The sequence below is a fragment of the Chiloscyllium punctatum genome, chromosome 12, assembly GCF_047496795.1.
Source record: "Chiloscyllium punctatum isolate Juve2018m chromosome 12, sChiPun1.3, whole genome shotgun sequence".
Classification (NCBI taxonomy): domain Eukaryota; kingdom Metazoa; phylum Chordata; class Chondrichthyes; order Orectolobiformes; family Hemiscylliidae; genus Chiloscyllium; species Chiloscyllium punctatum.
In genome coordinates, this window is record NC_092750.1 from 8,015,130 (window position 1) to 8,030,452 (window position 15,323).

Genomic DNA, 15,323 nt, shown 5'->3' on the forward strand with positions numbered 1-15,323 from the left:
AGGGTTAATGAGCTTCCGCTTGTTCATCTGAAATCGTTTATAGAAAATGCTGTGCAGACAACTTTTGCCTCTTGCTCATATTTTGAAGTGTTTCCTTATTGAGTTTGTGATCATGTTTCATCATAGCCTCCTGAACAAGCTGATTGTCTTCTGCTGTCTTGACCGGAAATGGGGGAGGTTATTTTTAGATCCGCTGGGGATGTTCATTGTAGGATTGGGTTACAGCGATCACTGGATTGTTTGTGTACTGTTGGAATCAATCTGATCTCCTCCAGAGTACGTGAAGGCAGAACAATCAATTCTTTTAGCTCCTTTTTGTAAATTGTCCACACGTGGCCTCATCATACCCTGCCATCTCCCCCACTCCCATAACCCTTTGAGATCTCAGCTCTTCTGCGGTGCTGGTCTCCTGAGATTTGTTGGTGCCTCAGTGGTTGGCACTGCTGCCTCATGGCGCCAGGGACCTGGGTTTGATTCCAGCCTCGGGCAACTGTCTGTGTGTAGTTTGCACATTCTCCCCGTGTCTGCGTGGGTTTCCTCCGGGTGCTCTGGTTTCCTCCCACAGTCTAAAATGTGCAGGTTTAGGTAGGTTGGCTGTGGAAAATGCAGGGTTACAGGGATAGGGTGAGATGCTGTTTGTCGTGTCAGTGTATAATTGTGGAGCTGAAAGGTCTCTTTATGCGCTATAGGAATTCTGTGATTTGCTCCACCACCAACAGTTACAGAGTCATAGACGTGCGCAGACTCGTCCATGCTGACCAGATATCTCAACCCAATCTCGTCCCACCTGCCAACACCCGGCCTATATCCTTCTAAACCCTTCTGATTTAGATACCCATCCAGGTGCCTTTCAAATGTTGTAATTGTACCAGCCTCCACCACTTCCTTTGGCAGCTCATTCCATACATGCATCACCTTCTGTGTCAAAAAATGTCCCTTAGATCCCTTTTAAATCTTTCCTCTCTCACCTTAAAAATATGCTCTCTAGTATTGGACTCTCCCACCCCTCGGAAAAGAATCTTGGCTACTCACCCTATCAAGAGCTGAAAATGTGTTGCTGGAAAAGCGCAGCAGGTCAGGCAGCATCCAAGGAGCAGGAGAATCAACGTTTTGGGCATGAGCCCTTCTTCTCCTGCTCCTTGGATGCTGCCTGACCTGCTGCGCTTTTCCAGCAACACATTTTCAGCTCTGATCTCCAGCATCTGCAGTCCTCACTTTTTCTCCTACCCGCCCTATCAATGCCTGTGGCCTTAGTTCATGTTCTCCAACACAAGAACGTAAATTGCTGGAGAAACTCAGCAGGTCTGGTGACGTCTGCAGAGAGAGAGAGAGAGAGAGAGAGAGAGATAAACAGAGTTAATGTTTTAGGTCCAGTGACTTTTCTTCTCAGAAGAGTTAGACCAGAACCGAAACGTTAACTTTGCTTTCTCTCTCCACAGATGCTGCCATATCTGCTGATTTTCTGCAGCAATTTCTGTTTTTGGTTTAGATTTCCAGCATCTGTAGTTCTTCATATGACCTTAACTTTAAACCTTTTATCTCTCTCTCTCTCTCTCTCTCTCTCTCTCTCTCTCTCTCTCTCTCTCTCTCTCTCTCCTCTTCCAAGATGCTTCTGAAAACTTACCACTTTCACCAAATGTTTGCCTATTTGTCCCAGTGGCATTTGTGGTCTTTTCGTTGGTACATCTGTCATGGAGCACCTTTGCAGGTTAGAATGCTGCTATGTATTTTCCCGACGCTGCTAAATGACAGTGTGCAGGCCTTCGACCTGTCCGGCCACCTCATTTAGTGTTGGCTGCATTGTGCCAAATGCTGTGCTCCCATCAGATCCCCATCTCCAGATTCAGGTCTCAGCTCCACACTGAACAAAGAGCTCTCAATTCTGGCTGGTTGCTTCCATCTGTAACACAATCAATGTGACAACGCTAAAACATTCAACGCATTGACCACAGTAATGCAATAATGTGTTTTCAGTATGATTTACATTATTGCCTTCTGTGCTTGGTTATTTAAAACCTGTTACCCAAACCACAGTTTGTCCACCTACATAAGCTGTTGCAGTCCAAGAAATAATTGTGTGTGAAGTGCTTGAGACATTTCTGTCAATGAGAATAATTCCTGAATTGCATAAAGTCTGTCTCTGTCTCTCTCCCTATTCCTTCTTCTGAGCCTGTCTCTCTGTGTCTTGCTGTCTGTCTACCTCACTTTCTATCTGTTTCACTGTCTGCTTCATTGCCTTCCTGTCTTGCTGTCTGTCTCATACTGTCTGTCTGTCTGGCTTGCCTAAATCACTGCCTGTCTGCCTGTAGTTGTCTTTCTGTTTGTCTGTCTCACGCTGTTAGTCTTGCTGTCTCGCACTCTCTTTGCCACCCTCTCCCAGTGTTGTTGACTATCTGTCTGGCTATACAGACAGATGAGATTAGTTTGGAATTGCATCATGGTCGGAAAGCCAAGGTGGACCGAAGGGGCTGTACCTGTATTGTATTGTTCTATGTTTGTCTGCCTGTATCACACTTTTTCTCTCTTTGCCACGCTGTCTGTGTGTTGGTGTCTGTCTGTGTCCATTGTAGTATTTTCCCAGGTGACCATTTATGGCACCTTGTGCGATTTGCTTCCTCCCCCCAGTCTGTGGGACTGGGTAAGGACTGTAGGAGATAGATCATTGCCACCAACCCTCCCTTGTCTTGGGTCCATCTCGTGATTGTGGGTAGAGGACACAGAACCATAGAGAGTCTACAGAAGAGGCTCTGTCCTTATATAAGAAGACGGTTTATTACAGAATAACAAGAAGTTCAGTTATATTTGATAAGGCCAAATGACCAGGATCTTAGGGATCTGGTGTGTGAACATTAACCCCTTCAGAACCATTGTTTCACACATCATCTGTCTCTGTCTCTGGGAATTGAGAAGAGGTTACAGAAGGAGATTGTGGGACTGAATGTAATTGTTCCAACTTCTGCAGTGACTTGCAGAGCTGGATCCAGGCCAATTCCTCAGTGCAGTGGTGCAGGGTTCACATAGACCAGTTTAAAATTTCAGTTGGGAATTGGAAAGGAGGTCAGGAGTAAACCATAGGTACTCTGGAGTCAAGTACAATGCAAGTTGTCAGGCAGGGCTATTGAAAACACCTTTCCCATCAAAGTTCAGAAATGTTATGGACACGCCACTGTAGAAGATGGGTCTTGAACCTAAGTCTCCTGGCCCAGAGGTAGGGACACTACCACTGTGCCCTCAAGGTTAGCCATTGGATTCAATGGAAAACAATTGGTTCTGTTTGTTGGGAGAGGTTTATTGGTGGAGAAAGAAGACTTACCGAGTTTTGAGAAGATTTGTAGCTCAGGTTGAGGTTTTGGATGTAGGTTTGCCTGCTGAGCTGGAAGGTTCATTTTCAGATGTTTCGTCACCATAATAGGTAATATCATCAGTGAGCCTCCGGACGAAGCACTGGTGGCATGGCCCGCTTTCTATTTATGTGTTTAGGTTTTCTTGGGTTGGTGATGTCACTGAGGAAAAGAACAGGAAATGACATCGCCACAGGAAATGGCATCACCAACCCAAGGAAACCTAAGCACATAAATAGAAAGCAGGCCATACCACCAGTGCTTCATCTGGACGCACACTGAAGATGTTACCTAGTACAGTAACGAAACATCTGAAAACAAATCTTCCAGCTCAGCGAGAAAACCGATGTCCAGAACAAGACTTACCTTTACCCTTACCTTTACTAAGAGAAGGAATAAAAAAAAATCCTGTGTTCTCTCTTCACCTGCTGTCTGGAACAATGGCTCAGTGCTTAGCACTGCTGCCTCACAGCACTAGGGACCTGGGTTCGATTCCAACCTTGGGTGACTGTGTGGAATTTGCACGTACTTTCCATTTCTGCGTGGGTTTCCTCTGGGAGCTCTGGTTTCTTCCCACAGTCCAAAGATGTGCAGGTTAGATGGGTTGGCCATGCTAAACTGCCCCTCGTGTCTAAGGATGTGGAGGCTGGGTAGATTAGCCATGGGCAATGCCGGGTGACAGGGATGGGTCTGGGTGGAATGCTCTTCGGAGGGTTGGTGTGGACCCGATGGGCTGACTGGCCTGTGTCCATACTGTAGGGACTGCGTGAGATTTGTTTACAAACCCAAGGAAAATCTGGAGGCAATCCAAACCCTTCACAGCCTCAGCTTTCTCAGTGTACGATCAGCATTGGCTCTGAGTTTGACAAAGTCAAACACTTTCCAGAGCCTGGCTCTTGTGACTGCGAGTTTGAATCACCATGGCGGCGAGGGGATAGGTTGGTGGAAACGTTTAAATTGCAGCCCAATTATATTTGTGGTGGTTGGTATTTTAGTTACTTACTTTGAGTGCTTGGAAAGCAAATACCCATCAGTTACATCGTTCCTGGCCTGCGATTAACTGGTGCCTTGAAAGATTTCTGTGAATTAATCAAGTACAATTTTACCTCATTATTTCACTTTAAAAGAGGCAACAGCAATAAACCACTTTAGGATATGGCAGAATAACTAGTTTCTTTGGATTGACCAGACACTGAACTGGACACAGTCAAAAAGTGTGGTGCTGGAAAAGCGCAGCTAGTCAGGCGACATCTGAGGAGCAGGACAGTCGATGTTTCAAGCATAAGCTCTTCATCAGGAGTGTCAGGGAGGCCCAAGGGGGCTGAGAGAGAAATGAGAGAGAGTTCAGGTTGGGGGGAAGGTAGCTGGGAATGCAGTAGGTAGGTGGAGGATGGGGTAAAGGTGATAGTTCGGAGGGGAGGATAGAGTGGATAGGTGGGAAGGAAGATGGACAGATAGGACTGTTCAATTCACAGAAATCTTTTGAGGCACCAATTAATCGTAGGCCAGCAACTATGTAACTGATGGGTGTTTGCTTTCCAAGTACTCAAAACAGGTCCTGTCCGACCTATCACAATCACCTCCTCGGATGCTGCCTGACCTGCTGTGCTTTTCCAGTACCACACCCTTGACTCTAATCTCCAGCATCTGCAGTCCTCCCTTTTCCCCCAACTGAATTGGACACACCATATATACACTGAGGTCAGCAGAGTAGGTCAGAGGCTGGGAATCCTGCAGCGAATTGCTCACCCTCCTGACCCTTGTCCATCGTCTCCAAGGCACAAGTTGGGAGTGTGATGGAATACTGTACCGGACTAAGATGGGGACTTTTATTAAACTGAAGGAACACATTGCAGATCAGCTTCCCCATGAATTCCTCGTAAGTACAAGATTAAGAAGAACGCAAGTTAGGAGTAGAGTAGGCTCTAAGCTTGCACTGCCATGTTGCCCTCTCTGGACCAGCCATATAAATACCCAGGATGCAGGATCCAGCAGTGAGTAGCTCACCTCCTAACTCCCTCCATCTCCAAGGTACAAGTCAGGAGTGTGATGGAATACTCCCCACTGGCCTGGATGGGTGCAGCTCCAGCAACAATCAAGAAGCTCGACACCATCCAGGACAAAGCAGCCGCTTGATTGGCACCACATCCATAAGCATCCACTCCCTCCACCACCTCAGTAGTAGCAGTTATGTACTATCTATAAGATATACTGCAGAAGTTCACCAAAGATCCTCAGACTGCACCTTCCAAACCCAGGACCAAAGCTGATACTGCTCAAATCCTGTGACTGAATGAAAATGTCTTGCCCCTCAGCTCCACTTTCCCTCTTTATCCCAATTTAACTCACCTTCAGGATGTGGGTGTCGCTGGGTGGGGTCAGCATCTATTACACATCTTTCATTGTCCTTGTGAAGGTGATGGTGAACTGCCTTCCTGAACTGTCCACATGGTTGGAGGGACAATTCTGTTCAGTATGGAATTCCAGGACGTTGACCCAGCAACAGTGATGGCATGGCGATATATTTCCAAGTCAGGATGGTGTGTGGCTTGGGGGGTGGGGGGGACCTTGCAAGGGGTACTGTTCCCATGTATCTGAAGCCTTTGTCCTTCGAGATAGAAGTGGTCATTGGAAGGCCTTGTTGAGGGAGCCTTGGCTCCAGTACTTCTTGTACATGCTGCAGGATCTAGATAGAATGTGCAGGGAGTGGACAGCGTGAATGTTTAAGATGATGAATGGAGTGCCAATCTAGCGGCTGCTTTGCCCTAGATGGTGTCAAGCTTCTTGAGTGTTGTTGGAGCTGCATGCATCCAGGCAAGTGGGGAGTACTCCACCACACTCCTGACTTGTGCATTGTTGATGGAGGAAGTCAGGAGGTGAGTTACTCGCTGGTGGATCTTGTAGCGTCAGGGTTTAATATGGCTTGTCCCAAGAGGATAGCATGACAGAGCAAGCTTGGAGCCTGTTCTGCTCTTGGTTTGTGACCTTCTTAATCAAGTGCTTCCTAGGAAGTAGTGGGGAAGCTGAACTGAGGGTTTATTAACCTTTAGTTCAATAAACATGCCCACCTTTGTTTAGTACAGGGTTTGAGACCACCATGGCCCATTGTAAGGGAAGAAATGATGTCCCATTTCTTGTGTGCTGCATTCTTCTGGAATCTGGGGACATTGGCAGCCATGTTATGTACAGTAAGATCCCAGAAATGGGATTGATATAGTGACCATACATTTTGTTTGCAGAATAAAGTTCTGTGTTGTTTAAAGGGGAAACGCATCTAGTGCCATGGGTCCTTTATATTTGTTTGAGAGGGCACACCAGTGTTTCATTCCAAAGGCGGCGCCCCCTGTAGCGCAGTTGTCCCTCTGTGTTGCATTGGGAGTGTCAGCCTGAGTTAAATTCATAAGAATAAGGCCATTTGGCCCATTGAGTCTGCCCCACCATTCGATCATGGCTGATATGCTGCTCACTCCAATTTCCCTGCCTTCTCCCCATATCCCTCCAACCCATTACCAATTAAAAATCTGTCTAACTCCTCCTTAAATTTACTCACTGTCCCAGCATCCACCACACTTTGGGGTCGGGAATCCCACACATTCACACCCCTTTGGGAGAAGTGGTTTCCCCTCAACTCTGTTTTAAATTTGTTACCTTTTAAGACTCTGTTTCTGGAGTGGGTCTTGAACCCTGAACCTTCGAGCTTTGTATGTCCAGAGCTACCAGCCCAGCTTTGAGTTGGGTGGTGCAGAGCTGTGGTTAGTTTCTGACGGTCCTGTGGAACAATGTGTCTGGAAGCGTGCTTGCCAATAGTCCTGGCAACTTGCATTTCACAATGGGCAGCGGCTTTAACAAAGCCTTCCAAAGACACCCCTCCACTCCCACCACCCGCTGTGTTGCCGATAGCTCAGTGGTTGGCAGCCCCTTGTAGGACTTAGTTGGGGAGGGTCTTCATCAGACTGGGAAGGGGGTGGTCCTGACCCATACAGCTGGCCTGAACCTTCACCAGCGTCAGAACTGACTGGGCAGCTGGTGATGAATATTCCTCAGTCACAGGCTGGGTTTTACTCAGCACCGACATACGGATTATTATAATAGGTCAGGCACTGCTCAAGCTTATCAATTCTGTGATGAGTTCCTCTTAAGACATCACTGTCTCCTCGTGAAGCTCCGGCAAATTATTCATGTTGTTTCTGATACTCACTGCAGTTAATGTGTGGGGGAGGTGGGATAATGCGTCACCACATATTGTACTGTTTCGATTTTCTTTTGAATTGCCTCTCTTCTTCTCTTTCCTTATTTTTCTGTTTGTATTTTTCTCTTTCCCTCTCTTTCTTTCTTTCTTTCTGTCTATCTATTTTTCTCTCTGTCCTGTTTTCTCTGTATTTCTCCCTTTCTCTGTCCTTTTTCCCTTCCTTTCTCTTTCTAGCTGTCTCCCTATCCCTTTCTCTCTGTCCTTTTGCTTTCTCTCCCTCTTTTTCTTTCTCCCTCTTTCTCTCTCTCCTTTTCTCTCTGTCTCCCCTTCCCTTTCTCTCTGTCCTTTTCTCTCTCTCTATTCCTCCCCCAGCTTTTACTCTCTTTCCCCCTTTCTCTGTCTCTCCCCTTTCCCAATTTTCTTTCTCCCTCTCTCTCTCTCTCTCTCCCTCCCTCTCTCTCTCTCTCTCTCTCTCTCTCTCTCTCTCTCTCTCTCTCTCTCTCTCTCTCTCTCCTCCTTTTTTCTCTCTCACTTCCTTCATCTGTTCTTTTTCTCCCTGTCTCCCCTTCTCTTTCTCTCTGTCCTTTTCTCTCTCCCCCCTTCTGTTCTTTCTCTCTCTCTTTTTCTGTCTCCCCTTCTCTTTCTCTCTGTCCTTTTCTCTCTCTGCCTTTTATCTGTCCCTCTTCCTTTCATACTCTCCCTTTCTCGTCTCTCTGTGCTTTCGTCTTCCTCTAACCTTCTCTTTCTCTCTCCCATTCTCTTCCTCGGAACCACCCTTCCTGTAGCCTGACTGTCACCTTTACCCCCTTTATTGCTGGGAAGCAGGAGACTTGCCAAAACCTGTTCCTGAGGTGCCTATTGGGAGTGGTGGACCAGCTTTGCACTGAATTGTTTGGAAGCTATGCCCCTCCAGTGGCCCTACCCCCCCCCCCCCCCCCCAACATAAAGATGTTTGGTTTCCCCAGTGGGACAGAGGCTGAGAGTTCAAATCCCACCAGGAGACTAGAACACACAGCGAAAGGGTTAATTGTCCCAAACAAATGCAAGTGGTTTATTAACATTCTCTACTGGAGAGAAATCTATCGCCTGCCTTGTACCCATGTGTAACTCCAGTCCTTGACTCTGCCTTGCCAAGTCACCTTTGCTTTTTGTGGGAAATAAATGAGGGTGATCCAAACACCGGGAGAGAGACAGAAAGAGTTCAAAATAAATGCAGTCCGGGTTGTATTTATTAATGGCCATAACTGGCTTAAATCTTTAGCAGGGACAACAAAATTTGAATTTGGAAAGTGCCCATAACGTGGTGAATTTGCCAAAGGTTGGATTCCATGCTCTCTCTTCACCTGAAGTAAGGAGTTGGGTTACTCAAGCAGGGGACGTTTCTGAACTTCATTTAACTAGCTGCCTTTTCTCTTTGCAGGTTTGATGACCTCAGCAGTTCGGAGGGCGACCTAGATGAAGGATTTGGCTCTACGTGGTTTCCTTCATCCTGAAGTGTTGGGGGGATATATCAGGTGCAGGGGCGCACAATGGAACCACTCTGTACGAATCGCTGTTCTCGGCCCTCGTGCCTCTGGACGTTACTGGTGGCCTCGCACTTGGCCGTGATTGGCCACGCCAAGGGGGCACTACCTCCCTTCAGGACTTTCGAGGTTTCCGACACGAGCCTGACCCACCTGGTCGTCCACAACAAAACTGGAGTTGTCTACGTCGGCGCCGTGGACAAGATCTACAAGTTGGCGGACAACCTGACCACGCTGCGGTCCCACGTGACCGGCCCGGTGGAGGACAACGAGAAATGTTACCCGCCTCCCAGCGTGCAGTCCTGCCCGCACGCCCTGGCGCTGACCAGAAACGTCAACAAGCTGCTGCTCATCGACTACAAGCAGAATCGCCTCATCGCCTGTGGCAGTGCCTTTCAGGGTATATGCCAGTTCCTTCGCCTGGACGATCTCTTCAAGCTTGGGGAGCCTCACCACCGCAAAGAGCATTACCTGTCCAGCGTCAACGAGGCAGCCACCATGTCGGGTGTGATCATTGAGGGACCCAATGGGACCAACAACAAACTCTTCATCGGCACCCCCATTGATGGCAAATCAGAATATTTTCCCACCCTCTCCAGCCGAAAACTAATGGACAATGAGGAAAACGCGGAGATGTTTGGCTTCGTCTACCAGGACGAGTTTGTCTCCTCACAACTGAAGATCCCTTCGGATACTCTTTCCAAATTCCCAGCCTTTGACATCTATTACATTTACAGTTTTAGTAGCGAGCAGTTTGTCTATTACTTAACCCTGCAGCTTGATACTCAGTTGACGTCTCCCGACTCCAACAGCGAACAGTTCTTCACCTCGAAGATAGTCCGGCTGTGTGTAGGTGATCCCAAGTTCTACTCGTATGTGGAGTTTCCCATTGGGTGCCTGAAGGACGGGGTGGAATACCGCCTCATCCAAGATGCCTACTTGGCCAAGCCCGGAAAATTCCTCGCCCGGTCTCTGGGCGTCTCCGAGAAAGAGGACATCCTCTTCACCGTCTTTTCCCAAGGCCAGAAGAATCGGATGAAGCCACCCCGGGAGTCTGCCCTCTGCCTCTTCACCCTGAGGAAAATCAAACAGAAGATTAAGGAACGGATTCAGTCGTGCTACAGAGGGGAAGGCAAGCTCTCGTTACCCTGGCTTCTCAATAAGGAACTAGCCTGCATTAATTCTGTGAGTACAAAACATTGAGCGATCTTCCACAATCTACAGCCTTCCCAAAAGCACTTTCCAGACCCACTTTCTGTCTTTGTTTTGTTTCTGAATGGTTGTAAAGTGTAAACACACAGGGAAAATTAAATTGTAAACAGTTGATGCCTGTTAATTGGTGCCACTGTTGGGAATACAATGCAACTGTGGCTTTATGAATGCCAGTTTTAACCACTTAAATTCATTATAAGGTTCCTGTCTTGGCCTTGCCTTCAGGGAAGAAGGTGTTGGCCCGGAGCCAGCAAGGCCACTGTGAAACTGCCAGTCAGGCAACCGCTTTCGGTTTGAGAAGTCAGGAAGTTACGCTGAATCTGTGTTAAGCCTTGGTTGGACCACACTTGGAGTGCGTTGTGTAGATTTGGTCACTCTGTTGTAAAAAGGGTATTGTGGAGAAGGTGAGGGGAAGATTTATGAACATGCCACCAGAGATATGTCCAGGTGTGGAGATCGATTGGGCTAGCAGGATGAATAAGCTGGATCTATCTTTCTCATGAACAGAGAAAATTCAAAGGTGCCAAATCTATGGGCCAAGTGCTGGAAAATGGGATTAGAATAATTTTTGACTAGTTCTGTCTCGATGAGCCAAAGGATCTTTTTCTCTGCAGCCAACGCCGTTCCCCATTTGGGGGAAAAAAAAGTCTACTCTCCTATTCATTCTGCCAAAATATGGAACCTCACACTTTCCCACATTGTATTCTATCTGCCATTTCTTTGCCCTCTCCCCTCACCTGTCTATGTCCTTCTGCAGCCTCCCTGCTTCCTCAACACTACCTGTCCTTCTGCCTATCTTTGTGTCATCTGCAAACTTAGCAACAGTACCCTGAGTTCCTTTGTCCAGATCGTTAATGTATGTTGTGAATAGTTGTGCTAACAGTGACCCCTGTGGAACTCAACTGGTCACCGGCTGCCAACCTGTAGAGGACCCTTTATCCCCACTCTCTGCTGGTCAGCCAATCCTCTATCTATGCCAGTAGCTTGCCCCTAACACCATGGGCTTTTACCTTATTTCACAACTTGCTGTGTGGCTCCTTGTCAAAGGCCTTCTGGAAATCCAAATAGATCACATCCACTGGTTCTCCTTTGTCTAATCTGCTCGTTAACTCCTCAAAGAATTCTCACAGACTTGTCAGGCAGGACCTCCCTTGACAAAGCCACGCTGACTCAGCCCATTTTACCTTGCACTTACATCTACTCTGCAATCTCATCCTTAATAATAGTCTATAAAATCTTACCAATGACCAAGGTCAGGCTAACTGGCCTATGATTCCCTGTCTTCTGCTTCCCTCCCTTCTTAAAAAGAAATATTACATTTGCCATTTTCCAGTCCTCTGGGGCCCTCCCTGACCCCAGAGATTCCTGAAAGATCACTGCCAAAGCCTCCACAATCTCCTCAGAGAGTCTTTGTCACTTACTTGAAGAGTGACAGGGAGTTTCTGAAATAACTCCACTAAGGCTGGTGTCCCATCACCAAGTCACCCTTTATTTACACACACACAGTACAGGACTCTGACCTAGCACCCTCAGAGCCACCTCCCAGAATCCTGACTCTCCTGTTTATGTCTGTTAGCCAGGGCTCCCTGATTGGGCCAGTAAACAGCCCCAATCAGGGAACTCACGTTCTGTGAGGTCCACTTGGCTGACCTCGTTCCAGTGACTGCACCTTCCTTGGCCATTAAGTCTCGGAGTGGGATTGGTACCCCAAATCCCTGGCTCTGACCACTGCACTGCAAGTCCTACCCTTATGGCTACAAGTGAACAATAACAATGGAGGGGGAATGGGTTAATAGGATCGAATCTGTGGAAAACCAGATGTTTTCCTGGATCCTCAGCACCTTTCTATTCATTTTGTGCAAGACTCTGCAATGTTTAATCGAAAGGAGAATGGTGAAACAGCATTCCTGTGCCCAGTGACAGCATTTATGAGGATCAACTTAAGAAATTCTCATGTTTTCTTTCTCATGAGGTGGTTCATGAGTTTCATTCCAATAGGCAATAGTAGCAAACCCGGTCTTTGTGTTGAGTGGGTGATGTGTTTTCAGTGATTGTGCCTGGGATGGTCGAGTGCCTATTGGATGGATTTTGAGTTAGACAAAACACAGATTCCCTTCTCTACCTCCAGCCAACGGCCACCTCCCTTGGCTGGTTCTCGTATACAAGAACAAGACTGTGTCATCTTGGACTTGGCAGAATCAGTTGTGGTGACCACTTGTTGATAGTATTGTAGCATCTATGCACAGCAGGGTATAGGAGCTGAATGAGGCCATTTGGCCCATTGAGTCTGCTCCACTATTTGATCAGAACTGACATGTTTCTCAACTCAATGGAGGTGAGCAGGGTTATGCCTTCTCCCCATAGCCCTTGATCCCCCAACCAATCAAGAACTTATCTATCTCTGTCTTAAAGACAGTCAATGACTGGCCTCCACAACTGTCTGTGGCAATGGGTTCCACAGAGACACCAGTCAATTGCTTCTTACTGATGTTGGTTGAGAGTTGAATATTGGGCCCAATACCCCACACAAGGCTGGTATTGAGGCTGATGGAAGTTGGAATGGTGCATTGAAAAGTGCTAAGGCCATTTGACACAAGAACGATTAAATCCGCAGTTTATTGTTACATTTTGGGAAAACTTACTATCAATGTCTTAAGCTGCTGTGACTGTGTGAGTAGCTGTTGACTCATCTTGATGAGCTGAATGATCGTATTGAGTGGCAGAACAGGATGGAAGGGCCAAATGGCCTCCTGCCCCTGGTTTCTATGCCTCAACTTCGCCACCCCTTTGCTTCACTGCCTTCGAGCTCCCAGATTGGAGGGTGATCTCAGAAGCTCCTGGCTTTGTGGATCAATTGGAGTTGACCTACTCTGGTCTTTGAACCTGAAAATGTCTGTTTTAGTTCAGTCCCAGTGAGCCCTGGCAGCATCGGCTGTTACGCTGGGGCGAGACTGCTCATTTCTAACAGCTTGTGAGACAGGCTGCAGGAGGCGCCAGCTGTGTCCGAAGGGTGGGTGGGTGGGTGAGAGGAGATGGCGTGCAGCTGGCAGAACCCCTTCTGGATTAACTGGTGCTGCCTTAGCATTTTACTTGTCCCCAGTCCTATACTGGACCAGATGGACCTGCATTATCTCTTGGCTCAATCGCCCTCACTGACAGATTTTTAACTATTTAATTGTTCACGGGGTCTGGGTGTTGATTTTTTTTTATTGCCCATTGGTAATTATCCCTTGAGAATCTGGCACAGTATGTTTTGGTTTAGGATACCCACAATACCGCTGGGGAGGGAGTTCCAGGATTGTGAAGGAGCGGCAATGTATTTCCAAGGTCGAGAGTGTGGTGCTGGAAAAGCACAGCAGGTCAGGCAGCATCCGAGGAGGGGGAGAATTGACTCTTCGGTTATAAGCCCTTCATCAGGACTCATAATGTTTGCTCGAAATGTTGGTTTTCCTGCTCCTCGGATGCTGCCTGACCTGCTGTTCTTTTCCAGCACCTCCAGCGCACTCGACTCTGATCTCCAGCATCTGCAGTGCTCACTTTCTCCCCATGGAATTCCAAGTCTGGGTGGTGAGTCGGGAGGGGAACTTGCAGGGGCTTTGGTTTTAAGTACAGCGGGTGGTTGGGCCCAAGGCCTATGCTGTCTGAGAGTGCGGTGGAGGAAGACTCAGCGTTGACGTTTGGAAGGGTCAGCCTTGACCTGAAGAGAAAGAACTCTCATGGGTCAAGCTGGAAGGAGAAGAGATGTGGAGCCAGCAAAATTGCTCTGTCAGAGACCTGGCACCGACACGATGGTCCGAAGGGCCCATGCTTGTGTTCTGTCATGTTGTTGAGCTCTGTTCAAAATGCAGCCACTAGGTTCAGAATGGCAGTGACCTCACTGCATTCCTCAACCATTCCAACACTTTACATTCAACAGCTCCGGCTGGTTTGATTTCTCTGGCACTTGGGAAGGAAATCTGCTGTCCCTGACCTAGTCTGGCCTACATGTGACTCCAGACCCACAGCAATGTGCTTGACTCTTATCTGCCCTCTGGGCAATTAGGGATGGGCAATAAATGATGGCCTAGCCAGTGATACCCATCTCCTGTGAATGAACCTATATAAAAAAATGTGCTAGACCATGAGACAGTGATGCCCTTTTCCCCCTCTTGCCTTTGTGCCATGCAAGATACATCTCCAAGTTAGACGAGGATCCTGTGGTCAATTTGCCTACTTTCAGTCATGTGACATGCCACGCTGGGGGAGAGGCCTAAATTGCTTGCTTTTTAAAACCAAAGCTGAGCACTTTGCCCTTAACGAGTTAATTAGAGGCTTAATTATTTATTGATGTGTCAGCGATAGCATTACCAGTCCATGTGTACAGCTGTATTTGTTGTTTCACAGTGTTTATTGAAACACTGACACAGTTGGAGCTGAGCACAGTAATGATGATGAACCTTCGCTGTAAAGTCTGCCTATCAGTGGCAGATTGTATACAAGAGGATTACCAGATTTGGAAAGATTCCACGTGAAAAGTGAAATACCGCAGATGCTGGAAACCTGAAATAGAAACAGGAAAAAGAAAATGTCGGGTAGGCCTGACAAGTCTGTGGAGAGACAGAAACTGAATTAATGTTGCACATCAATGATGTCAGTCAATTCTGCTTCTTTCTCTATGGATCTGCTTTGACCCCCTGAGTATTGTAGGATGAATCTTCACCACTGTCCATCGTTTTGATGCAGAGGGATCTGGGTGTCCTACTCCACCAATCGTAGGTGATTAATATGTAGCCTCAATGAATAACTGGTCAGAGCATTGAGTACAGGAATTGGGATGCCATATTTAGGCTGTACAAGATGTTGTTGAGGCCACTTTTGGAGTACTGAGTACCATTCTGGTCTCCCTGCTACAGGAAGGATGTTATTAAATTGGAGAGGGTGCAGAAAAAATTTACAATTTACTAGTCCCATTTGCCTGTGTTTGGCCCACACCCCTTTAAACCTTTCCAATCCATTTACAGAGGAAACTTGATTATCTGAAGGACACGGGGGCGGGGGGACGTATTTTGTTCGGTTAAT

At 47.3% G+C, this 15,323-nt stretch overlaps 1 protein-coding gene across 3 annotated transcripts in view; it reads left to right on the top strand.

The window, feature by feature from the left end:
- The window catches only part of LOC140483586 (plexin-A1-like), a 555,554-nt gene that overhangs the window by 67,804 nt on the left and 472,427 nt on the right, over window positions 1-15,323 (top strand). For all 3 annotated transcript variants that reach the window (XM_072581816.1, XM_072581813.1, XM_072581815.1), the window contains exon 2: window positions 8,951-10,238. In XM_072581816.1, coding sequence (XP_072437917.1) covers window positions 9,060-10,238 — 1,179 coding nt within the window. In that variant the 5' untranslated portion in view covers window positions 8,951-9,059. The remainder of the gene's footprint in view (window positions 1-8,950; window positions 10,239-15,323) is intronic.